The 27856-nt window shown below is 40.6% G+C and overlaps 1 protein-coding gene across 4 annotated transcripts in view; it reads right to left on the reverse strand.

Annotated features, from left to right (window-relative positions):
* Positions 1-1800: 1800 nt before the first annotated feature.
* The window catches only part of flrt1a (fibronectin leucine rich transmembrane protein 1a), a 44285-nt gene continuing 18229 nt past the window's right edge, over positions 1801-27856 (reverse strand). For 2 of the 4 annotated variants that reach the window (XM_026181871.1, XM_026181874.1), the window contains exons 2-3: positions 18227-18486; positions 1801-5975 (exon numbers count right to left, since the gene is read on the reverse strand). In XM_026181871.1, coding sequence (XP_026037656.1) covers positions 3844-5898 — 2055 coding nt within the window. In that variant the 5' untranslated portion in view covers positions 5899-5975; positions 18227-18486 and the 3' untranslated portion in view covers positions 1801-3843. Of the gene's footprint in view, positions 5976-18226; positions 18487-21120; positions 21274-27856 lie in introns of those variants that run through there. The other 2 variants (XM_026181872.1, XM_026181875.1) reach the window with 2 other exon arrangements.

The following is a 27856-nucleotide window of genomic DNA, read 5'->3' on the forward strand; positions in this document are numbered from 1 at the left end:
AATGCATTTAGCTGTTTTTGATTAATAAAACATGTAAGCTTTACTTTAATTATACCTGTCCAAAGGGAAAAGACAACTGGAGAAGTAAAGTTCAAAAGTGTCATTCAGAATCTAAGAGATGCAGTATGAATAAAACGTATATTTTTAAGCATTAATGATATTTTATTAGGTTGACTCACAGCAACAGCATGTCAAGGAGAGGTGAATCCAATCAACTTCTGTTATTCTGCTTGGAGGATACTGCTCTTCACAATGCTTTGCAACAGCTGTCACTCTGTTCATCTTTGGAAACACTCATTAAATCTCTCGCAGACCCTCTGCACTCCCATGGGCATAAACATTAACAAATAGCAGCATACTGCAGTTCTGTGGCAGTCAAATGTGTGTCAGCAAGAAACTGAAGCAGTATAGAAGAAGGCAAAGAAAGCAAATCCCCAAACTGCGACAGCAGAGTAACAAAAGGAGGGTGTCTTCTTTTGGAATATCTGCATATGTCAGGTTCGTGGGGTGTTGTTAGTCCACCAAAGACATTAGAGATAAGCCTTCTTTTGAGAGTCAAACTCCACATGACTGCGGGTATACAAAGGCTGCTAATAGCTTCTCCATTTATACTCAATCGGTGGAGACTGGTTACCTGCAAACGAGGTAAATGTGCACTGTTTTTTCATGGTCTGCAGCTTGAAACAATAGAACTAGCAAACACTGTGCTTTCTGTCATTCACACAAGCACAGAGTGGATGTGGGGATTGTTTTAACGGAAGATTGACACTGTATGTTTTTTTCTCCCTCCCCTAACTCTGGCTTTTCCCAGTACTACTGTAGGGTCTTTGCCTTACAATAAAAGCACCCTGGGGCAACTGCTTTTGTGATATGGCGCTATGTAAAAAAAAGTTGAATTTAATTAGCGATTTGCTTTAAGAACAACTTATCCCTCCTGAGGTTTTGCTGTCCAGTGGTGTATTTTCTCAAGTTTCTGCAGAGATGTGAAAGTGAACAAAGTGTGCTAGTACACCACGGCACCACTGCCTCGTGCTGTAAGGGCACAGGTTCTTGTGATCCTGGGTATTGTTGAATATGCTTTCAACCAAAGGCTCCTTTTCACCCCAGTGTTGCTCTTTAAAGTCGTTATCTTTTAATCATTAATTGACTGACTTAGTAATTTGTATTGCAAATGCAACATCTTTGTTATTCTCGACTAAATTAGTAAGAGGCTGGATCAGGCAGATGAAATCCAGAGGTAAGTGAAGGGCATCCAGCTGATGCTCAAAGTCCTTCAACTGGACTAAAATGTCAGCCCAGCAGAGACTGATTACTCTGTTTCATCTGAAGTGTTTTGATGAAGTTGTTAATTTAGAGTTGAGCACATTCGGTGTTGTGGCGTTCCAGGCTGCATGCAAACATAAAGTCACTGCGGGCAGCAGCTTGTTGATTCCTCTCTGCTCCATTTTATCTCTGCTTTTCTTTTCTCCGAGTGTCTCAAACTCAGGTAGTAGCTGATTATCCCAGGAGTACTCGGCGCCCTCATCCAATGCAAGAAAAATGTAGGTCTAATTCGTGCATAAAAGCCAGCTTGCTCAAATAGAATTTTATTCCCCACCAATGGCTCCCCTGGCATAAGGTAAATGATAGGTTGCAGTAATAACAAGATTATAAAACTTTTATTGATCCCCTCTGAAGATGAATTTATAAAGAAAAGTCCACATATTTTTCAGGTTCACATGATTTTTTTTTTTCATTTTTTCTTTACGCAAAGTAATGGCACCATTACTTTTTATTATTTCATCAGAAAAAATATTTATGTGACTGTGGCCATGTTTTGTTTTGTTTTGTTTTATTTATACAAATGATGAGGAAGTATGCATCTTAAATAGACCCACATATAAAATAGCAATTACACTATATCAACATTCCCCGAAACAAAATTTAGCCAGGCCAGTAAGATGTTATTTGTTTAAAGCCGGTGATTCTGGGTGCAAAATAATAATTACATTCCACTGACATATTGTCTGACAACAGTGTAAAACTCTGCCAGACACAATAGTCAAGGAAGCACAATTGGTGTCCCCTTTGAGAGCAACACAGTGGTAAACAACTGATGGACAATATTAAATCCAAGGGTAGAAGCTAATATGCCAAACAGATTTATGCATGGGTGATCCTCACTGTGCCAGAGCCATCAATCCTGCGTCTTCGTCAGCGCATGGAGATGTTTCTTTACCCTCCGTCTCCCCGTGCCTGTCGTTACATTTTTCCCTGTTCCCTGCTAAGTGCTAATACATTTACATTTTTAGTGCTGCTCAGTAATAAACGAGGTGGATCGAGTGGAGGCCTTTTAACATTGCTAAAACAAACATCAATGATCTCCCATCGCCAAGGAGTCACCCTGCTGCCAGCCCAACCTGTCCATCCACCCACCCACACAGCTTGGCCGCCGCCCCACAGTGTAGGTCAACAGTGTTGCGGTTTAAACTCTCAGTTGCGCTCACAGTTCTTGCCCTCAAATTTTGAAGTTCACTCGCAAGAGTCTGCCTCCCCAAAGAGACTCCACATTAGTATTTTGTTCAGTCTGGGTGCTTTGAAAAAAACAAACCAAAAGCTGTCTTAACTTTAAGAATGTGGAGAAACATTTTACAACCAAAAGCCACCGACTGAAGTCACAGGTGACGCACACAGGCGACGCACACAGGCACAACATCGGAAAAGAAGGACTGAGGTTGATCATTACTGTCTCAGCAGGCTGACATGCTTAGTCTTTGGGCGGAGTCTAATTTTTAAAAATGACATAATGTTAAGAATAGTCACAATCAAGAATTCACTCTGCTGGTTTTAACAGAACATGAACCAGGAGACAGCCATCGGTATATTTTCTGCACTTGTTTAGAAGAAACAAAGCCACAGTCTTCATCAGAAGCTGGGATTCATCAATAATGAAAAACACGGGGGCGAAAAGAAAAAAAAGCTGTTTTAGCAGAGACAAAAACCATCACATTGGGAACAAAATAAATAAATAAAGAGAGCTGTGCAGGATTTCATTACTAAACAAACCACTGATAAAAAATAGCAAAGCATTTTTCAAACACAGCCCAGTCGGTACCAAAGGAAATTATCTACACACTCGTGCTGCATTTTATCCGGTGCAGCACTACAATACTGATCTCAGGTGAATGACCTCAAGAGCTATAACCAAGGCTGACCAGCCCTTATAAGATCTTCACCCTGCCAACTACTTAATAAGGTAATAACAAGCCTATTTTAAGACAAGTGGTTATTGGGTTGTTTGAAATCGAACAATTCACAGCTTTACAAAGCCCTTTCCTTGGATAGCTGGTAGGGCACATCAATATAGTTGAGGCATTTGGAACAATGAGTTGATAAGACTACATACTGTGTATGACCGGTGAGCAGGAAATGAGTACCAAAAATGTCTGTTTCTCACCGGTCCTTGAGCTGACTGGTGTGGCTCCTGTGTGTGAAAGAGGAACTCTACCTGCTAAGTTTGCTAAGTTTGACCTTTCCACAGAGGATACATTCTTTGCTTACATGTCACAGGGAAAGAGCAGAAAAGGAAACATACACAGGCCATTACTAAGATGGTGAAGAAAACACTCAGCTGTGCATTTACACCTGGAGCATTGGCTGCTGCTTCCTGCAGTGAACTGTTCCTGCACAGTTTCAGTTCCAGTTCATCACATATACTACTCTCAGTTGAGCAAACAGCAGGTCATTTGGAATGGGAGACCAGAAGAAGAAGGCACAGAGGGGTGCTTCAGTGTCCATGCGAAGGGATATTGTGCATCTATACAGTTTACCAATAACACTGTGAAGAGAATCAGGTACAGTACATCATGTGTAACAGTAGTCTATATCTGGGATTCCTCCTTCTCTATAGCCACGGTTGGAGCCATGTCCTGCATTAGAAACATTGTTGGTACCTTTATACAAGCCAGTGCCATTGGAGGGGAATATGGTATGAATGATGTAATCCTCTCGTAAGGGTTTTGGCTGCATTGGCTGGCAAGCAGCCATTGGCGTCATCTGGAACCCTGGGCCACGGATTTCTAGGATGGTATTGTCCTTTTTTGTGCCAGACTCGATGTAATCATCATAGGTTTTACTTTTTCTGGAGCTGCTGCGAGTATAGTGGTCACGGGTGCACAAATGTCCAGTCCTATGTCCATACCAACAAAAGACACCAAAAATAAGAGCCAAAGATACAATGGCAGTAGCCCCACCAATGATCCCTGCCAGGGGTAGCGTTGTTATCTGCCGTGAGTCTTGACCTTCCTCCTCCTCCATTGGGCTGATGTCTGACGTTTCAGCTTTTGCACAAACCAGAGCTTCATCGGAGTCAACATCTCCAGGAATCATCCCTTTGCTTTCTGAACTGGCAGGTAGGGGCACCATGCAGATGATGTAGTTAGAACGTGGTTGCAACGAGGTAAGCAGATACTCTCGATGGTCACCCCGGACGAGGGTCTCTGTGATTGATCCCATGGTGTTCCCAGTTCCAAGTCGAAGCCAGCTTAACCTAAAGGAAGAGCTGGGCTGTGCCACACTCCAGGTGACCCGGATGCTATTGTGTGACAGAGGCTTCACGTTCAGGGCCAGGCTCTTCCCGACACCACTGCTGCTAAGAGTGTAGTCTAGCCCGGAGTCAGGAAACCCCAAACCTGGACGCTTTGAACGAAGGGTGAAGAGAGAACCCTGTGGAGGAGTGTTGGTGGTCGAGCTCTCAGCTCCACCTATGCCCCCTTTTTCTCTGGACCCTGATCTGACTACCTCACATTCTTCCATCTCACTTGTCAGGTCTGTCAAAGACATGTCTCTCGCCCTGTCAGGCCCATGGCAAGTTAGACCTCTGACAGTGATGGAGTTACCACGGGCACGCAGCCAGTCATACAGCCAGCGCAGGTTGCAGCCACAGTGCCAAGGATTTCCTCGCACCAGCAGCTGACTCAGGTTGTCTAGATCTTTGAACAGTCCTTTTGGCAGTGTGGTCAGGTTATTTCCTGACAGATCCAGCCTCTGCAGCCTACGCATGCCATCCAGTGAACCACGTGGCATATGAGTCAAGGCATTATCCTGTAAAGACAGTCTCTGCAGATGGGCACTGGGTAGGTTGACAGGTGGGGTCTGGAGGGAGTTGCGGACTAGAGATAACTCGGTCAAGTTGGAAAGGCGAGAGAATGTGTCATCAGCAATGCGCTGGTTTGCCAAAAGGTTCCCATCCAGGACAAGACATCTAAGTGAGTTCAGGCCTCGGAAGGCATGGGTTGGGATAGTTGAGATCCGGTTGTCATCTAGACGGAGTTCTTCCAGAGAAGCAGGCAGGCCTGAGGGGATACTGGACAAGTGGTTGCGTGAAAGGAAAAGCAAGCGCAGCCGTGGGTTATCAGCAAAGGCTTGGTCCTCAATAGAGACAGTAGAAATTGAGTTGTCATCCAAGTGGAGCTTCTCTAACAACGGCATCCTAGCCAGTGCGGTACGAGGAATAGTGCGGATGTTGTTGTCCTGCAAATGGAGTTCACGCACAGATGGTGGCAAGTGCATGGGAAATTCATCCAGTTCATTATCGTAGAGGTAGACCACACGGACAGCAAGATGGTGCTCCAAGGATATGGGCAAGCCTGGGTTGTTTATGTGGTTGTTTTGAAGGTACAGGACGGACGCAGAAGGAGGCAGCGATGGAATGGAGTTCAGACCACGATCATTACAGTAAATAAAGTCCTCATCGCACCTGCATACAGACGGGCATGTCATATCTGTGTCTCCAAGGTACCCTTGTATCGTGGCTGCAGCAAACTGAAGCATGCTGGTATGTAGTGTCAACCAAATGAACAGCATGAAGAGCCAAGCCCTTAGTTTGGCTGCACACACAGGTGCCATTATGGTGAACATAAGCACTGTCTCTCTTTCCCAAGGGTGTGGTTAATCCTCAAATCACTGCAGGGAGCTGGAATCCTGTGACCTCCATCCTGCAAGACAAAGAGAAATTAACTGTTAGCACAAATGAACTGGTAGATTGTTCTGGTAAAATTTTAATGAGCTCAGAAATATTAAAAAGCTTCATGCTGTACTTCAATCGTCTAATGTCTAAACATTAATAGAATCTCGGAATATGCTACAATTACCGTATTTCCCGGACTACAAAGCGCACCTAAATATTAGCCGCACAAGCTAAAATCAGGGGAAAATCCTGTTTTGTACATACATTAGCCGCACCTGACCAAAAGCCGCAGGTGTTTCAATGTTGACTTATCATATGTAAGAGAATATGCACAAAGGGAATTGTCAGGAAACAGATGGCTGTTTGGAGACATCACTTTTATTAATATTTTGAAAAACAAGTTATGGGTACATATTTGCACATGTAGTACATAACAGTAGCCTACAGCACACCAGAAAAATAGATTCGGACTACCTTTTAGGCTCAGGTGCAGTGACACGGCTTTAACAAGAAGAAAAGTCAGTCATTCACCACCATCTTTCTCTTCTTCCTACGCACTAAAACCACCAAAGTCCTCTTCTCCAGTGTCGGATACAAACAGGCTCAGGATGGCTTCGTCATCCACTCTTCTTCTCTCCTTCGTTGTCACTTTCAAAACCAAAGAAATCCTCATTGTCAGTGTCAGAGTCGAACACCCTCAGAAGGGCCGTGGCGGTGTCCTCCTCTCCATCATGCAGCAGTCCAGCCCTTCAAAATCCGTTGGTGATCGTGGATGTTTTCACACTTTTCCACGCTGTCAGAATCCACCGGTGGAGTTGGGCATAACTTGCTTTTTGGGCATAACTTGCAAGTTTATCGCCGCTCATCATCCACGACTCCCGCTGAACGCGTAGCGCTACTTTGAAGTTTGTTTTTCGCGCTACTTCGTACGGCACTACGTTGCCTGGCGGACGGACATGTGACTAACATACCACTCTTGAACCCCGATCCTTCCGCCAGGCAACGTAGTGCCGTACAACAGCGGAACACACAAAACAAATCGTCTTACAATATGACAAAAATCACGGACAATCCATAGAAAAGCCGCACCTGACTAAAAATTGTGTCTAAACTGAGACATCTTGCACTCAGTAACAACACTTAGGGTTTTTTTCAACAATTAACAATCATATCATCAGGGGGGATGTGCACACATGGATGGATCTGTGAGGATTCCCAACAGAGCCTCTCACAACATTCTGCCATGGAGCCAAAGCCAACAAGATTTACAAAAAAAAAAACGACAACTGCACAGCCAACAATCATTTTGTTGAATTAGCAACAATAATCAAAGATTACAGACAGTTATAAAACTACACTTTTGTGTGCGCTGTTTTGAAAGTTCAATGGAGAGTAAATACTTTGTCTCAGGAAAAGCAACAACAGAAGTGACAAATTCAAGCTTAAACCTTGAATTAAACCTTGAGTGTAAATATGAAATCTTGAGACTCCTCTCAAGAGCTGTTGAGAGGCTCCATACTCCAACTCCATTAGGAGTTGCTAGCAGATGGCTGTATTAGCTAGACTGATCTGGAGATACTTTTCATTATCTAGAAGGAAGGGCATGTTTTAGTCTTGAGCTAACGTCATGAAGAAGTCAGGATGGCACTAGGAACTGTATAAAAACTTCTCTGAAAATCATGTCTGCTTAATTGAGTTATGTATCATAGGTGGAATGGAAAGATATACTCTGTAGCTGGATGCAGATGATGTGACAGCTAATTAACTATTTGCAGTCACCATAACTGTGCAATGGGAAGCTGTACTCAGACCTTGACTGGCATCCCAGTTTTTGTTGTTGTTGTTTTTTTGTTGTTTTTTTTTTGGGGGGGGGGGGGGGGGGGGTTGTTTTTTGTTTTTACTGACTAACTAAGACACACCACAACAGTCAAGCACAGTATTGACGATGGAGATTTGGAAACCGCTAAATTGCAACACCATCAGTGACAACTTGGGCCAATCACAGTCTTCAATAACCAGAGCCATTAGTCAGAACGTTAAGGCCCACGCAGCAGCATATAGCCAGGCTGTAGTATTGATTTCCTCACAAATCCGAGGTGATCTGCCAGAGCCAGTCGGCTTTCATACAGAGCGTAGGTTAGACGGCACCATAATGAACCAAAACAAATGACACATTTGCTGCAAGCTGAATTTGTTAAACATGTATTTGCAAAGATAACTTTATGCATGCATGTTTCTTACAAAAACAGTGAAAATTGTAAGGACAAACTTCGTTGACATTTCACTCATTTTCAAGTGTAATGAACCACTGTTTGAAAAAAAAAAAAAAGGACAAGCACATGCCTCTGCAGTTGTTCAGCTGTGGCAGGTCAGGGATCGTTTTAGTAGAGAATTAATGAATGTCTTTCACTTTTCAGTCCAAATGTTGTATATTTGTTTTCTCACAAAGGGAAGATTGCACTTATTCTCCTCTAAGAGTGGCAGATGTTAACAGGTGAGTGCATTAATAATTCACTACTATGTTAGATTTCCAGTTGAACTTCAAGGTCTAGATATCCAGCCTATTTGGACACTTTTATGTTTGTAACCATTTGATACTTTCACTAAAAACATAGAGTGAAGCAGAAAAAAAGTGGATGTCTGAGATTGAACTAGGCTGAAAGCAATTTATATCTTGGCTGCAGCAGAAAGTGTCACACAAAAAAAAATTGAATTTCTATAGATGGGAAGGGTGATATTTTAAAAAAAACCCCACAGTTTCTGGACAGTTTCTCTTAGTTCAGTCTTCATGAGTTGAATAGAAACTTGGAAATACATTTAGACTGTTTTTCCCAACCCTCTCAAATGTGGTTCAAATATTTCTACATTTATAGCCCTTATCAGGGCAGATTATTGCAGAAGCGGAAGGGAAAAAATGCATTTGTCATGCATTATTTAGGACTTATTCTGCTGTACTGTCCTTTAGCATCTCCTCTCATGACACGTTGTCAGATATGAAATGAGACTAACATCTGTGCTCTGTGTCCCGAGCTCCGCAAAATATTCACATTCAAAGCTAAACTGCTACTCACTAATCCCTTTTTGAGCCTATTTCCTCTTCAGTCCTGTTGACACAGCAAAGTGGTGTCAGTGCACTTTAAGTGGAACCTGAAGAGTGAAATAAAACATTTAAAAAGCTGAATTTTTTTTACTTTATGCACTTTGATATTGATTCATTTTTATGACTATAGTATAATGTATTCTGGTGTTGGGTTTTCCAGCGCGTGCAGGTTGTGTGTTCGAGACAGCGAGAGGCAGAGTAGTGCTAAAGAATGGATGACTTTTGAATCCCAAGAGCTTCAGCAGTGAGTCTCTTCAACACTGGAGTATTTGGGTCAGCCCTATAAAAACAAGATAGATGTGGTGTGGGATTGAAGTGGTGCACAGAGCCAGAGGGATTAATAGAGCATATTGAGCTGTGATTCTCTGGATTAAGCAGGTGCCACAAAGAATAGCAAACACACATTTCAGCATTTTTTTTCTTTTTGCCTCGTGGTTGCTCACTTGTCTGCACCTATTAGAAAATGGCATAAAAACGTAAAGAGCACACAACTGTTATTTGTGTTTGTGCATGTGTGAATGCTTACTGTGTGTTTGTCTATCCAAGCAGGATCAAATTGCAAAAACATTAACCCACATGTGGACAATCTATATGGTTGTCTAAATTTCAGTTATCTATAGTGGGGAGTAAAGCAGGGATGTGGGGTAATGTGTTAGCCAGACAGCCAGCCGCCTCAGGCACAGTACAGTACACACAACAACCCCCCAATCTAATACTGGAACCCAAGACTAGATCGATTTACATAAAAAATAAATAAATAGAAAAACAGAGACAGAGGGGGCGGGTGAGGGGGAGTGACAGAAAGCAGCTGTGTGCAAGACCTTTAAATCCCATCTCCCCATTAAGACCTCACAGAGGGATAGGACTGAGACATCTGCAAAAGTGGATTTTAGATGACCAAAGTGGCTGCTGACGTATAAGGAAACCCACTTCACTAATGGCGGTGAAACGATAATAGTGGTCCACAGCTTATCTCACATAGAGAACATTTTAGATGTGCAGATTGGACACGGGGAAAGGAAAAGATGACACAAAGCATGATGCTTAGGGCGATGACAAGGAACTCAAAACATCTGATATCATGATAGAAAAACATGGCCTGCTAGGCAAATCCTAAAGGTTGCAGCAGGTTTATATGACTCTGCGTAGAAATAGAGCTAGAGGATTATACACTTATACTCTATTATGTTCTATTATACAAAGCTAAAAGAAAAAATAAATCTCTGTTGTACTCCATGTTCTGCTTCTTTAACATATGCAAGATGTAATTTAGCTATACACCTGGCATATTTTTAAATCAAATGTGTTTGGAGCTTGTAATACAATTTCATTATAAATTAATTAATGAAACCAATGCATTACAATCCTGTTAAATTTCTATCAACCTCCCCTCTCTGAATATGTCATAGAGGCAGGTTGGGCAACACATTAAAGGCTAAGGCAGCATTAATGGATTCGCCCCACACCAACATACTTTTTTCCCCTTTCCTTGTTTATGTTTACCGATTTCCTGGCATGACGGAAGGATTGGATTTGCGTGCAGCCATTTCTTATCTCAGCTGCTGACACAAAGGCCCAGTGTATATAACCTATATAAATGTTAAGCGACACGGTGGCTCAGTTAGCACCATTGCCTCGCAGCTGGAGGGTCTAAGCTTTGTAATGACCCTGATTTGGATTTATGTTCAGGAGCTCCAGATTCTTCCAAGACCACTAGAAAATAGATGCTATACTAATATTGTACACTACATCATGTAAAAGAGATAAATAACTGTTAAAAATGCTTAAATAAATCTGGACACTTCGCTAACAAAAAGTCCAGTGCTTTCATTACTCAGCTCTGTGTTTGTGACGCTTTCACAAACTCAGCATTTGGCATCTCATTCCCTTAAATATCTTAAAGGAATAATGAAATACATGTCAATAAATAATTAATACCATGTATTTTACCCCATATATATTTGAGAAAATGCTGCTGCAAAATAATACAAGCTGCAGGGTAGCTACAGAGTGCTTCACTTGATTCATAGCCTGGGATTCATCTCCAGGGTTTTGTTTGCGGGTGGGTATGCAGCTCACGGGACCCTAGAAAGATTTGATATATAGCTTCACAGCACTATAACGTGTTTTATCTTTACAGCACTGTAATACGTTCTGTCGGGCCACCAGTTTAATTCTCTGTCCTCTTCACTGTAGCTACTTCCCCTGAATTATTTTGGCTCAGCGTTTCTTCCTCAAGACAGCCAGATTACAGGTATATCCTTTCAGCATTAACAAAAGGGCCACAGATCCTCGCAGCGATATGCTCTTGCGCTGTGTGACAAGGTAACACCAAATCTCCCGTGATGTTGACAGGATTTCAGGGGGATTTTGGTTCAAATGTAATGCATGCTAACCCTGATCAATGGTATGAACCAGCTTCTTAAGGGTGTTACAGTAATAGAGTCAACTGAATTGAACTTCGTAGCCTTACCAACAACAGTTGCAAAAAATATCCTTGACTTAATAATTGAAGCACTTTATAAAAGAATTGCTGTATCCAAGAGAGCTTAAGATGTTTAGCTATGCTACTGGTGTCTCTCTAGGGACAGCAGTGCTGGTCAGCTTTCAAGTCACAATTAAATTAGCAAAACTGTAGTTCATGACCACAAATTATCAAAATATTTCCTTTGTCAATGAGGTGTCTAATAAACAGGGGAATACCCAGGATTCAAAATATCTAGCTAGTTCTACAGATGGGCAGTGAGTATAAATTATGGGTTGTTTTGTTTGTTTTTTACATTGATTTTTAAGTTTATTGATTTATTTCATTAAAATCAGATTTTTAAACACCTCAATGAATATCAACAAACACAAACTAACACTTACTAAAAGTACATTTGTTTTATTTTGAGAGATATGTTAAAGTGAGGATAGAAGATCAAGATTATTGCTTAAATCTACCAACAGCTCAGCTTGAGTGAGATGCCCTGAGTCTAATATCAGATTAAAGATCTTTAATCTGATATTAGATCTGTACAGGACGTGTTGCTTGTTATTTCATATTATAACATGTTTTTATTGTACAAACTGAAAAATACTAACTATGTTATTCAGCTGCATTACTGTGTAAGAATAATATAAAAGTGTGGGCTCAGCTGGGTAGTGTGCAGTGTGCAGTGTGCTGCGTAGTAAAACTCACAGTAACAGACTATGTTAAAGAGCAAGGTGTAAAGTTCATGGTCACTGTTTGCTAAACTGAGGTGTTTATAGCACCTTTACACTTCCTAGGGCTCGAGAGCAGCAACAATGCAATGGAGTCAGCAGCAGAGGTCAGCTGATCACATCCTGTCCACACAAAAAACAAATCTACTGCTAGATTTCACAGTTAAATTAATTTCGGAGTTACTTTGAGTCAAGTCATTTTTTCAGGTTTCCCACTACACTACTGAAGCTTACATCTTAAGCTTCAGTCAACTGCCAAATCCTTCTTTGTTCATAATCCTATGCTATCATGCTAGCATCCTTGAGTATTTAACATTTTAAAGACTTGAAAAAATGTTAGACCGAACTAAGATAAGGATAATGTAAGAATTTTAACTTTAAAGATGTTAAAATATCAACATCAAAAGCTCAAATGAACAGAATTAAAACCACATGTACAGCCTGCTACAAAAAGCAGCAATGGTTTTTGGATAATATTCCAGTTAATGAGAACTGTTCACCAGTTTGAATTTTCTTGAGACCTAAACTTCTCTCCCTCTGGACCAAAGCTATAGGACAGACTTTGTCACCAATCCTATGACATACCTAGAGCTAATTAGTTGTTGTTGTGGGTGTCCTTGCACCTATAAAGTATTTGGATGCAACTTGCTAACCAACCTTACTGGTTATGGCTGATAACTTTGTGTTCCATCCATTCTCTTCTACTTATCCAACTCACAGTCAAACAGAAGTGGTTCTAGACTATCCTGACTATCACAGGGTGAGAGGTGCTACACCCCAGACAGCTTCCCAGTCTATCACGGAGTCACTAATTAACATAACTCCAATAAGTGCATGTCTTTGGACTCCCAGGACCTTCTTGCTGTGAGACAGCATTGCTGCCATGATGCTAAAATAGCATTTCTCAGCATTTCTTGGATCTAAATATGACAACAGCTGGCTTCAAAAAACAAACATAATAGCAGTAAAAACTTTTAACATTGAGGCTTCAAAGTCTGAGCACCAGAAACCAGTTAGTGATATTAAAGTGGGTACATCCATCTTGTATATGCAGTCTATTGGAAAAAGCCATAACACAACTTCAGTATAAAATAACTAGTCAAACTTAATAAACGTCTTTGCTCCCACCCCCCAAAAAATGTTCAAACAGCTTTTTTTTTGCCTGCATTTTATACTTTTAATACATTTTCACAAAGATTTACACCATGGCTTCATTTACAGCTCAATCCAGCGTGCCAATATGATCAATGTCTCTGGCTCATCCCATCACGTAGATATGCCTGACACTGGGAAAAAAAGGGGAAAAAAGCGGTGACGTTCCACTCTGAGGTTCAGTCAATGCATCAACGGGGCCGGGTTATGGGTTTGGTTCGGCTGTTATAAAGTAAATTATTAACTTTTGGAGGGCCATAGATTTTCATTCAGATTGTTTAGGTGGCAGTTATCTGTCTTAAAATGTCTCTAACCCAAGGACAAAACTGCTGGCTTGTCTATTGAGTCTCCTTTTACAGTATAGTTTTTCACAGAAATTTCCTTTCTGATGTGAAATGACTTAAATATTCTCAAACAGAAATTTTCATGGGTTTTTTTTGTGAAAAAAAATGAAATCTACTAAAGTAATCTAGAGTAAACACATCTGATCTACAGTTTTATTTAAAATAAATCTCTTCATATATCTATATTTTAATGCAGATGCAGTTCTGCCACACTGATGTATGAGACACTGAGACAGAGTTGGCTTGGCAGAGTATCTGGGAAATAAACTTTAGATGTGTCACGTCTGTGTCAGTGAGCATAATGCAGTGTTTGATCAAGGCCTCACTGGCTTCTGAAATCATTTGCATTGATTTTAATCTTTCTGCTACATAAAATAGAGGAAAGTCTTTAAGCACGAGAAGGGCCAGCGTCTCCGTTTTGAGAAAACACTCATTTCAAACGGGACTTACAAAGGCAAATTTATCGTCTGCCTTTGAGTCAAGGAGTCAGCCTGTGTTTGTCACGCTTCAGCTAGGACTCTGATTGGATTTTTTTATTTGTGAGAGGTGGAGAGACAGTGAGATTGGTTAGCTTAATTGGTTAAATTTGAATTCAATCCTGATAAGTTGCAATATAAATACAGGGCTGTGGTGGGAGGCCCGGGCAGCTGAGCCACAAAACAACATTGTGCCTTCGGGTGAAAATTAACCTCAGAAATAAGAGAGGAAATAGAAAACGATTACATCAGTTGAAAACCTCTCTGTATCCCTGACACCTTTACAGGACTGTTAGGTTGTGCCTGGCGGCCATGGTGGAGGTCCAACAAGACCTGAACATGCCTGTAAACATAAAAGTCAGCCATCTAAAAACTGCTAAAGTAATGTGACAAATACTGTGTAAACTGACTATTTTACATGAGTCTACACGACTCTGTCTTGTAGCTGATGCATAGTCATGCTGTAATTATTAAAGAGAACAAAAACTACATATTTACATTTTTATCTTTATTAACTAAATGTATGACCGTTCTTTATTTCGTATTCTTCAATTCTGTTTCAATTCTGAATATTTTTTCTGTTTATATAATAATAATATAAACATAATAATTTATATGAAATTCCACAAGACCAGGTTGAAGCCTAAGTGCAGACTGATTTTTAAAACTGTGTCCAAATTATGACTTTAAACACCGTTATGATCTTAGCTAACATGAGCTAGCTAAATTCAGAGACTATTTCACTTATAGTCTTTCACATCCTGCATACTATGTATCAAGATCACATTCAATTGTTAATTAGTGTGCGTAAATCGTTACATTTTTAATTATCTCAAGATTGGTTTAAAACTGATTTTTTTTTTTTAACTACCAAGCAAACGTCGGTGATATTGGTATGAGGCTAAGGTCACCAGAGCGGTAACTACACTGGTGTCGGTGAAGAAATGATGATGATCTTGCAGGAACTGTGATTATGTTGTTGCAAAGCTGAAGAAATGCTTGGCAATCTGGTGATTTTCAGCAGCATTTTTACAGCCCTGTGTGGACATGAATGTTGTATTTAGCCATGTCATAGTAGTGTAACACAAAGAAATGATTCTGGGAAATGTAAATTAGGTGCAATATGCCCTCAGTTCAATACATTACTCTAGTGTTGTGGTGTTGAAATAAAGAGGAGAAAACCCAGGCGTGTATGGTTTTACAGCCTGAGAACATTCGTGCATTGAGTACAGTTTGTCCTTGGACTTCTCAACATTTCAAAATAAAAATGCCATCCTACTTCAGATCTATCAAAATAGGAACTCTGAGTCAGAAAGTCTGATGAATAACTCATCTATTATAGTCCTTGGCTGGGTTGATCATAGGTCAGTTTCCAACATGTTGTTGCCATTATCTCATCTTCTTACTTGCCTGTTGACTGTATGACTCATTTCCCTTTCCTTTGCTTAATCATTATATTCTCACCTACACATTGCCACACATTTCACATTCTATTCGTCAGACTCTATACAATACTTAAAAAAAATAAAGCCGCTCCTGTTTACACGCACGACCTCAAAATATAAGGACTCAATTAGAGGCTGCGCTGGTTTAACCGAACAGCTGTATGTATCGCTTAGAAGACACAGGCGCCGTTTTCGTCCTTGCTCTCCCTGTCGCATTTTTCTGGTGGGAACAATGAAGCGGCTGACTGAGACCCACTTTTCTTTTGCTTCATCATCATGCCTGCCTTTACAGTTGTGTTGTCCTTTCACGTTTGGCTGCCATGTCGGCTGTCTGTGCCGCATTCACAAACGTCATTAAATCCCTTGTCCTAAATTGCCTACATCAACTACATTTCATAATGCTTTCATCTTCCCTTCTGTGACTTTGTTCTTTTTCTGCACAGTTAATTCCTTTGCTTTTGCTTTTTTTCTCTCGCTCTCTTTTTCTTTTTCTCCACGTCGCTTTCTGTTAGTGCACGGTTCGCCTATTAGTCTTTATATCGTCCAAACTGGGATGTGAAGCAAAACAGATGCTTGCCTTTCCTTTAAGTAATATATGTTGGCAAATACCAATCCACTTTTGCCTAATAAAACTTCATCCAAAGAAAATTACAGCAGCCATGCTACGCAGTAAATTTATTACAGAGCCATTAAATGCATCTAACATTGTCTTGTGAGACTAAATTGCAGTGGTGGATTAAAACAACTAGTATAAGTAAGCAGGCTTCTCTTAATAAATACAATTTTGTGTTGTCACACTTGAAGCAGTTTGAGTTTATCCTTCACCATATGAGAAATTAGAGTGGATAAATAGATACAGGCCGCCTCCGGGGCCCGGAAAAGATCCTGTGCAGTGTACACTTTGCTTTGACTTCTCAGTGTGTGTGTGGGTTTCTGCTGCATGAAATATCAGCTGTGGGAGTGTTCGGATCTTAAGCAAAAGTTGCTTTGAATCCCAAGATGCCTTGCACAGTTTTTTCGAAACTTTTCGCTCTTTTATGACTCCACGCGACCTCGTTTTCACCCCCACAAAATCCGGTCAGACTGAGTTAGAAACACAAAGGGTATTGTGTTATTCTTAATTTAGAAGCTATATCCATGAAAATTATATGTTGGCGTTCCACTTTCACGAGAGGCAGCTCACTTCAGAGCATTGACCAAAGGTAGCAAGTTAGTATATTTTGCTAATGGGGGCTGGCTTTTAGAGAGACTTTTACTGATTGCTTTGTTTGGCCTCATGCCCAAAACGAGAAAATGAGTGGGATAATCGAGCTTTATTGCTCACTGTTTAACTGTTGATAAGTGTTAGTTTGTTTAATGGCTGCATTTATGTCTTATTTAATTACTCCCACCATTTGAGAAAGAGGTAGTGCAGTAAAGGTGTTCCTCTTGCTTGGTTTGTTGCTGTGGCTTTAAATTCAATAAATATCAACACTTAGTTGAACCACAGTGGGGGGTGGGGTTCCATGGAAGTGCTAAAGGATGAAAGAAAATCACAGTCGGGGACAGTCGCAAGTAATTCTGTTCAATTTATAAAAGTGAGTCTATTGTAGGCAAATGCTTTTAAAATGTTGCTCCAATACAAAGGTCCATTGAGTTAGAATCACATTAGATGGGGTTAAAATGTATTACATTAAGTTTGAGCCTCAGTGCCAAGCTTCAGTTTCACTGAGAAAAAAGAAAAAACCTAGAACAGCACTTAGCTTAAGGTAGAGCTCCTCTAACCATGGATAAAAAAAGTTCTGTTTAATAAAAGAAGAAAAATGTGCCTGTTTCTCATCTGTAATGTACGGATATATCTACGTACGTGTCTATCTATCTATCTGTAGATGTTGGTGCCAGACGGACTTCGTGAGGTCAGAGGTCTGAGCAGAAAAGCAACAGTGACTCAAATAACCACTCTTTACAACCAACGAAGGAGCATCTCTGAACAGATGGACTACAGCAGCAGAAGACCACACCGGGTAACACTCCTGTCAGCTGACAACATGAAGCTGAGGCTACAATTTGCATGGATTTTTAAACACAAAATTCATTCGGATGGTATGATCAGAATTTAGAATAAATAACATGAAAACATGGCTCTAGCCTGCCTTGTATCAACAGTTCAGGATGCTGGGAGATATTTTCTAGGCACACCTCATGGCCTCCACAGTCACCGGATCTCAGTCAAATAAAGCACCTTTGGGATGTGGTGGAATGGGAGATTCACATCATGGATTTGCAGCCAAAAGATTTGTAGCAACTGTATGATGCTGTCATGTTAGCGTGGACCAAAATCTCTGAGGAATGTTTCCAGCACCTCGCTGAATCTGTGCATCTAAGAATTAAAGCAGTTCTAAGGGCATTAGCAAGGTATACATGCATAACAAATAATCATCAAATAAAACAGCAGAAGGACAGACAAGTTCAAACACAGAGGGCGATGCTTTAATTCCATTTGAGTACATCAAGAAACAGCTAAAAGCATTATCTAGATTAAAGATAGGGTAAAAGAAAGTCCACACCATAAAGCTTACTTTTTGAAGCGAGGCAGGCAGGGAAGGAGGTGCAGCCGTATCATTTGCACCGTTCTTCCCCACACGATTCCTTCAAAGTCCCCAGGCTGAGTCTCCTTGGGCTCCTGTCGGCATGTGGTCCATAAACTCTGGGAGGCTGAGGCAGGATGTCGGCGTGTAGGAGTGTGTTCTCACTGTTTTTAGGAACAGCTCTTTCCACCGTGTTTTTATGCTCGGCTTTGACGTGGATCAGTTGTCACCTCTGACTTCAAATCTATGCTCTGCGGAGAATGGGAGCGAGAGGAAAATCATAATGGAGCACATTCGGCCATCAGTGTCATTCAAGTGTCACATCTCTGATTAAACTGGAGCTGCATTACATATCCCGTTATTACTTTTCCTCATCTACACTAGGTTAGCGGAGTGAGTTATCTGGTCTTCATTTACCCAACTTTGATCGCATTTGATAAAAAATATAAAGTCTGTGATCTTAAGCGACTCATTTCCTTTCACTTGATTTTCCATCCAACTGATTGCTTCTTTCAGTTAGGAAGGATGATCGCCTCGGTATGGTGATGGATGAGAAACTGTAGAGAAACTGTTCGATGAATTGTGTGACGTGTTCCACATCTTTGTTTCTAACCTCACTAAATTGTTACTTGTCCCTCCTAAAGCTCTGTCACACCTTCTTTTTGTAAAGGAGTAAATGGCATTTGAAGCTCCCAACTAGCAGCCACCTCTGAAGCTCCACTCTGTTGTCTCTCCGTCTTTGCGTCGCATTGATGCTGATCGCGTCTCTTTCTCACGGCTGCGTTGTGACACGAGACAGCACGCCATCTCACTTCAGCTTACTTCTCATGTCGTGAAACCAAATCTAATCTGATCTGACTTGTAAAACGAGAAGGGAAGCACTGCTCCTTCGCTCTTCCTCTTAATAAATGTGCCGACTAAAATTAGTTCTGTGCTACTCTCTTTCACAGTGAACTCTTAAGAGTAGCACAGGTGTTTTCAAAGAAATTTAAACTTCAGTGTTTTGCACATGCTTTAGCTCAGAATCAGCACCTGAAATAATCCAACTAAATTCTGATAATTAATAATTACAAATCACTAATCTTCATCACGCTGAGAGAAATACTAAAACATAAACGGTAATAGGAGTGTCATCTTTAACTCCTTCAATAACACGCATATGTTTTTGAAAGTGAGCCCCACTTTCTCTGCCAAGAGCAAACAAACTGTGTCTATTTTATAAAACAAAGAAATGTCTCTACAGAGTAGGAATTTGTTATCCAGGAAATGCTTCAGATGTCTTATGGATACTTTTCAATAAATATCAACCAAGCGTTGGGATTTGTGGTCGAATTTAGAAGCTGCTGCTTGTAATTGGGTTTACAAGTCGGCAAATGACTGTTATGTAAGTCAGAGGGTTCTAACTTTGATCAAAACTGGAGAATAAAAATCTTAAAGTGTTTCGGAGTTATGTGAAAGATCGATTTCTGTGATTTTGAAGCAGATTCATGCTCATTTGTAACGGTCAACCGAGTGACACGATCTGAAAATGTGTTTCTTCTCTTTGTGTTAGAATTTCAGTAAGTTGTGACTTATGAGAGACTGATTTCGACAATAATTAAAGCTAGTGGGAGTTTTAGCTTCCAAGTGTCTTAATTGGTTCTGTGAGCTGTGTGTCACAGTCACTGCTACAACCCCAACTGATACTGATGCCAGGCTAAATTTGGCCACACTGCAATGCCACATGCTCTTTCATTTCTTATACATTCTCAGTTTTGTTGTGTCTGGTAGAATTGTACAAGTGGCATCATCATTAGACCCTAATCTTTTGTATCATTAAGCACAGACATGCTCGTGCTGTTAACAAAAGAGGGACTAAAATCTTTGCCATCTTTCTAAAGATAAGTGAAAATATGAATCTAATATTTTTAGTTTGTCTAACTACTTTTTGCCCACTTTTTGCCAAAAAACTAAAAGCTGGGCATTCTTGTAATCTGTTAGCAGTCTTTCTCTGGCTGGTAAAGAAGAGGGAAAATAGATGAGGAAAAACACATGAAGAAATAACAACAGCTGTTACAACTGTGCTGCATCGACACTACAACGGTATCCCAGCTAATTTGTCCAATTATGCAGTTTCTATTACGTTAATTATTTTGCACATTAGAACAAGAGCAGGTCAACCATAATAAAATATTTTACCTGTCAATAACCAAGGTTAACATAGTTAACTAAAACTAAACTAAAAAAAATTAAGCTAGATATAGAAAAAAACAACAACAACACTTTAGTTAATAAAAAAAAATCAAAATTAGAACTTTTTAGAAAATTTAAACTAACTGAAATGATTTTGTGAGAAAAACATATAGAGGAATTATTTTTGGTATTTGTTAATTTGGTGAAATTTGTTATCACAAACTGGCTGATGAGATGTGTTTATTGAGGCTTTGGATGTCTACAAAACTGTGAGTCAACGTCTTTCAAAGAGTTGTGTTTATATTGTAATATTCATGCTGATTTTCCTAAATCTTGCCTCTGACACATGCCCTTCATACAATAGCAATTATAAAGTCTTAAACTAACACTGAAACTAATAAAAACTAAACAAAAACTAAACATTTTCAAGCAATGAAAACTAAACTGAAACTAGCAAACCCACTCAGGAAATTAACGGAAACTAAAATAATTCAAAACAAAAAAAAAATAAAAATAATTTGAGAATATAAAACTATAATAACTCTATTAGTAAGACTAAACAGGAAGATTTTACAATTACACGAGTCCTCCCCTCCTCCTTCTCCTTCTCTCTGTGGCTCTGCTGCACCCTCCCAGTTTGAATACCTCTGATACAGATAAATATGTCGCACAGATCTGAGGCACAAATTAAATGTATAGAAATATAATCTTACCGCTGAGCTAGAAACAAACCAGATGGCAGATTGTTAGATGCCAGATATCTAACATGCAGGGCAGACAGTATACCTGAACTAGTTCAAGTTCAAGTACAAGTTCAAATTTTATTTGCCACATGCAGTGGCAGGTTGCCCTGCAGTGGAATGAACCCGCCCCCCGACCTTACACACACAACACAGACATCACATGGGGATAAAAGTCAGAGAACAGTTGCATTACAGAAAAAACACTGAAATGTACACTACAATGGGAAAGTACAAGAGGAAAAAAAGAGACCTCTACTCATGCTGGGCTATAGGAGGACAGCATGAGAACAGGAAGCAAAAAAAACTCCTCTGCACAGAAAGCACATAAACGTCCACAGTACAACATTATAGAGCATGTGACCAGCAACACGGTTGGGTAGGGGATGAGGAGTAATCCCAGGCAACACAGCAGCCATCCTGCCACTGCGCCGACTCTCCAGCACGGGCCCAGACCCGCCTCGTGTTCCCAGGAGGCAACAAGCATCGAAGGCATTGGAAGGGAGGGGAAGGGGGATGTGTGAGTGCTTATCAGTGTAAATGTATGTGTGTGCGTGTCCATAGTTCAGCTGAGACAGTGTCCTTCACCCTATCAGGCTAAGTAAACAGTCTACCAGCCCACCCAGGTGGCCTTCCATAGAGTGGGAAGAACAGTCAACACACAGTCGTTATCAGGGAGTTTTTGTTCGGCTCCAGCCTTGAGCCCACAGCTGGCGCCGAGGGGATATCCGCATTATGATGTTGATGTTGTTGATGTTGTTGATTTTTCTTTTATGCAAGCAGCTCATGAGAATTTCAAAGCTGTTCTTTAACACTCCGACACTGGTCTCTCAATCTCCCGTTGGAGAACCGCGAGCTTCTCCATGATGTTATCAAACTTGCACTCCGTGGTGTTGTCATTCTTGTGCTCAGAGAGCCGATTCTGAGAACTCACGACTGCAGTGAGCTGTTCCACAATGTAATCCAACTTTCGCTCAGAGGTGTTATTCTGAGCAGACCTCTCCTTGATGTAACCCAATATATGCTCGGAGGTGTTATTCTGAGTATTCACGGCAGCTGTAAGCTCATCCAAGGTCTTAACCATGCTGCACTCAGTGAGCCCATTCTGAGAAGTCACACCTCGTCCCATCGTTTCAATCCCAGCGGGCAGCCTTGGGGGGGTTTGAACAGTCGGTTCCGCTTTCTTAATTCTCCGATAAGCCAGGGCCAAGCCAGCTCCGATCAGCAGGAACCCTGTTATCATTGTTCCGAATAGGTAGATGTCTGCAGCGTCCTCGATCGACAGTTCCGCCAGGCACAAGACCCTCCATTTCTGCCACCCGTCCATCATGTATCTGGCAGGGAAAGTCCCTCCAGGGCACTCGGGCTCTCTCGTTGAGAAAAGGGGTCAATAGCATTCAGAGACCAGTTGATCAAATCCATAATTCTGTTTTAGGTTTAGAGAACAGACTGTGAGAGAGTGTTCCAGGGAAAGTAATACACACGAGACAAGACAAGGACACAAGGATGACTTAATTCCAGTATATCATTATTATATGGTTTGGCTGAAAACTAACAACCTTCCATGCCAGGTGGCACCGGTGCCTACAGAGTCAAATCAAACGGACACGCAGAGGCTTGTTCAGCTTACATCACAGAACGTAACCAACATTTGACAGCTACAAATGAACTCATGAGGACAGCAATCGTTTAATCATAATAACTGTTGTGATTTATTGCTGGGAGACACGACTCCAGCAGAAATTGTGCAGCAGCACAGACAATAAAGTTAATTTGTTCAATTTAGAAGTCTTTTTTTTTTTTAAGAAAAGGAAAATTGAGACAGGTCTTAGTCGAGTCTTTAAAGCTTTTATCAAATTTACGGAAAGCAAGATTTATTGTTCAAAACGGGGAAGGCCAGGTTTATATCCATTTTTTCCTAAGCTTTTAGCAAACACTGTTACAGGTATCCCATAAGAGTGTGCATCCTGCTCTCCAAGGAGGCCTGACACAGATAAACCATCCTCCTGCACTAAACCTCTTGGCACTGTCACCACATCTTGTCATTCCTCCTATCATTGGTATGACACTTAACTGACCTTTTGAGTCCCAGCTCTGACACACAGGTTGGGTTGCATATCTCCAATTTTCAAGCTGAAATATCCAATTGGATTCCTGCCAGACACCTCCCGATTGACCTTGAGCAAGCCTGAGCTGCTGTTCCCCCCTCAGAAATCCTGCTCTTAACAAGAGCCGTCAATCACGATGACACCGGTGCAGTTGCTCCATCCCAGACCAATGTTCAGTTTGATCTTAGACAACCAACTGCTACAGCTGCTATTGCAGATTTGCCCAGTGTAAAATTTGCTGACTCAGGCCCAATTGCTTGTACAAACACTCTTTGTCTCCCATCTGGACTGCTGCAGCTTCGATCTGGCTGAGCAATCTGAAAAGAACTGCACCATAGATGTCAAAGTAAAATCCAACATATACTTGGGCTTGTTTTTCATTACTGTAATAAAAATCTGTAATATACTGTTTGCAGGTTGCACCGTTTGGAATTGCAGTCCTTGGGTCTTCCTATTTATTTTATATTGCTCACCTCTACTTATCTCAAAGAACTACTTTTGGACCATTCTCAAATAAGGAGCCAGAGGAATCAAACAGTGAACATAAAACATGATTAAAATGTATAGTTTAACTTTTCTACTGATTCCATTGTAGTTTGTTCTATTTGATTTAATCCAAACAAATTATGCTAATGAAATTAAATAAAGCAATATTCCAACATTTTAGGAAACTATTTTTTGCTTGGTTTCTAAATCGTACTGTAGCTCAAAACCCCTTATGACTTAGTGCTACATGTGACCATCAACATATTGAATAGAAGCAACATGAAGAAAGATTCACGGTTCTTTCCAAAGGTAACAACGTCGTTCTACCAGAACTTCTAAAGCTCACTGATTTCCATTGTTAAGCTAGCCAATAATATATAATAATATAATATAAAACGTTTGAAGGACAGTTTTAAGTTTATGCGCACAGGCTTCGTTAGCCTAGCGAGGTTAGAAATTGTTCTATTTCTGTGCTTTATGCTAAGTTAACTTTTTACCAGCTGTAGCTTAATAAACATCATACATTCTCATATTCTCTTAGATTTTTATTAAAGGTTATCGTGACTGGGTGGGGCCACACTAACTGACACATGGATGCGGCCCAGAAAGTATCTGCTCAGCTAGGCTAGGCTAGGCTAATTCAAGTCAAAGAACACGACACCTCGACTGTGTTTGTGGTTTTGGTGTAATTTTGAGCACTAAAAAAGTTAAATATACTGAGACACCATCAAGGAAGCCTAAACTCTAGTTTTGATGAGCAAAGTTCTCGTGTTTTCTTGCACCAAGTCTTTAGGTGTAGCTTGTAGGCATTAGCTGATAATTGAGCTCTCCTCTCTCTAATCAAAGTATGATCATTTCTGGCTCCAAAAGCATAGCATGGTGAGAGGCAGTGCGCTACAACTTAAGCTTCAAAACATGCTTTCGTAAACTAAAATGTAACATTACTAAAAAGAACACAATAATTCACGTCGTACACTGTAGCGGGCTGCTAGTCCAGCTCTGATGTGTGAAGCGTTAACATACGGTGTTTCTCTAGACTTGTCTTATAAAAGATAAGAAACACACATCATGCTCAAATATTCATTTAAGAGCATAATTCAAAAAGAAATTAAAGCTTCATTTTTTTCTTTTTAAAACACAGATGTGAGATTATTACAACTGTCATCAAGAGAAAGAAAGCAAATAACTACATTGAACAAATTATTAAACGTTGCAATCTCATTTCATGCTCTGGAAGCCGACGTCTAGTCTTATTATCACTAGATTTGCTTACAAATCAGTGCCTGTGTTGAAGTTAGGGTTTGTTTTTTATCTCTGTTGCTATAGTGCGTCCATCCTGTCACAGGGATAAAAATAAATGATTCAAATGAGCGCGTGTATTTGTTTGAAATTGCTTATGCCTCGCAGTGGTTCGGTGGTGATAGACAGCAAAGGTGCAGAACCTGAAGCTGAAGTGATTTGACACACTCACACACATACACACTTCGCTCTCACACAGATACCCTGCGATGTGATCAGACTTTTAACGCGGCTGCACATAATGTGTATTCACTGACGGGGAAGGGGGTGGAGAGCAGCGTGGACCGGGATGACGAAGATGACAGATAATTGAGACAAAACATACTACAGCAAGATTTCTTTATCATTATCTTGAAGTTGTTTTTCGCTCATTTGGTGTGGCATTGTTTCACTTCTTCCCTGCAGGCTCTCAATGACAACTAAAAGAGCATTCTCTCTTTCCTCGTTAACTGAGGAGTGCATCAGTCCTAATAAGAAAGCTTTTACACGGTTAATTAAGAGACACTGTAATGCAGTATGTAATGCTCAATTTACTCGATCTCATTCTCCCCCTCGTCCTCTTTAATTTCATTCAGAATCAATCTGTCGGACTGTTTTTTTCTTTTTCTTCCCCCTTATTATGTGGACTTTTCTACATCAAGGCCCGCTACGACTCTCCAATTTGCTTGTGTGGGTTCCATTTTGAGCCTTTCCAATAGCTTCCTCTTCCACTGCACTCTCTGATCGGCCATTTCTTTTAATTCTCAGCCTTGATGCTGCTAATTCAGGGCAGAAGAGTGGGGGTGGACAAGGACAAAAAGAAAAAAAAAGAGAAAAACGGATATAAGGAAATAAATGAGCTGGTTTGAAGGGAAATTAAGATGATAAAATGCTGGAAATAGGGGGCAGCATTCACCAAAACACAAACATTGGCAGGGAGCGAGCTGCGAGGACTTGCCAGTGAAACTAATGTAAACATGGAGGGAATATAGAGTGGAGAGGAAAAGAGAAGCTGTGAAAATAGAGTGGGGCAGTGTTGGAGTGAAAGCGGATGAGTAAATAGACCAATCACACTTTGAGGGCAAGGAGGGAAAAAGAAGAAGAACAGGTGTAGATTTAAGGGGAAGGAAACAAACGGAGCAGACAACTCGAGAGGAGTGAGCTGAGGGTGGCGTTTTAAAGGTCCGCGCGTTTGAACATTAATTAAAAGTTATCCACTGATGAACTGCCCTGTGATGAATTGTTTCCCTTCCCATAAAAACTGTGTATGCATCCCAGAGAGATGAGGGCAGGCCACTAAATCTGCCATCCATGTTTTTCATGCTCTCTGCTTTTGACAGTAATGAGCCAGGCCGGTATGATTGGCTGTTCAGAGGCTGATTAAAAGTAGTTCCTCCTAATACATGGATTTACTTTGACATTTCCTATGCGGGAAATCTGATAGCTCCTTCAGCAGTGGTGAGTGTAATAATTATTTTCATTAGCGCATAATTGCGCAGTTGTTGATTCTTCTCAAATGAAAATCTGAAAACAATGTGACAGAAATAGGCTGGGTGAGGAACCTGCAGAAAATTGGCACCTCAAGTCTGCAGATCCCCTTGGATTCAGAGAGCTTTAAAGAGGACCTGTTAAGCTCATTCCCTGCTGTTTTTATTCTTGGACTCTAGTAGGGTAGCTTTGCATGATTTGCAGTTCAAATAGTCCTTATTTATCCTATTCTGGGCATTGGTGCAGTCTCTCAATCTGAAACAAGTAGTTTTAGGTACTCTATCCCATTAAAGGCAGCTCTCTTGTGACTGGCTGCCCCTCACAAATAAAAAGGTTTAAACAGCTGGTGGGTGCATCAGGTATTTCTTGAGAAAAAGCTCTAAAAACACTGTCTGCTAAACATCAAACAGAAGTTAAGTATGGCCAGGTAAACATGCTGTCGTAATTGCTGCAAACTACCAACTCCCTCAAGAGTTGTTAGAGACTATAAATAGAGTTTAAAAAATAATGATGATTTTAAAAAAAGGCAATAATGAACTTTCAGTTTTTAGATAAAAACATCACAGCAGATGAATGCTAATGTTGCTCATTAACTACTGGATCTGTAAATAAGCATTGTTTTGCAACGTTAATGTCCAGTAGCAACACATGTAAGCTTCATAAACCACACTGTACACTACTCTAAAATTCAATTCAATTCAATTTTATTTATATAGCGCCAAATCACAACAACAGTCGCCTCAAAGCGCTTTATATTGAAAAAACTCAACAATCTAATGACCTCCTATGAGTAAGCGCTTTGGCGACAGTGGAAAGGAAAAACTCCCTTTTAACAGGAAGACACCTCCGGCAAAACCAGGCTCAGGGAGGGGCGGGGCCATCTGCTGCGACCGGTTGTGGTGAGAGAAGGAAGACAGGATGGAGGACATGCTGTGGAAGAGAGCCACGAGAGCTCTACAAGTACAAGGGCTGCAGGGCTTGAGATTTTTAAAGACAGCTAACAGATCTGATGTGAGCAATAAAGAAAAGTGTTGAGAAGTTTTCCAGTGAGCTACTAATGAATCAAATTACTTTCCAATATGTAATATTTAAATAGTAACTTACAGAGAGGGACAAACCAGCAGCTAAACAGACTGAGGCAACATTTCAGGGATATTTACACAATAATGTGCTGCAGCAGTCAACAAGTTCAAATGCAGTAAATCATGTTCACGTATGAAAATTAGATTGAGAGGAAAACCAAAGCATAAGAAATATAAGAGTTAATGTGGGTTGCTTTCAGAGTGCGAATCTTGTATAACCGCACGTGTCTGTCTGAGTGATCTTTGGCCTAAGACAGAACAAGTGGG

This window comes from Astatotilapia calliptera, chromosome 10 (genome assembly GCF_900246225.1).
Source record: "Astatotilapia calliptera chromosome 10, fAstCal1.2, whole genome shotgun sequence".
NCBI classification, from domain to species: Eukaryota; Metazoa; Chordata; class Actinopteri; order Cichliformes; family Cichlidae; genus Astatotilapia; species Astatotilapia calliptera.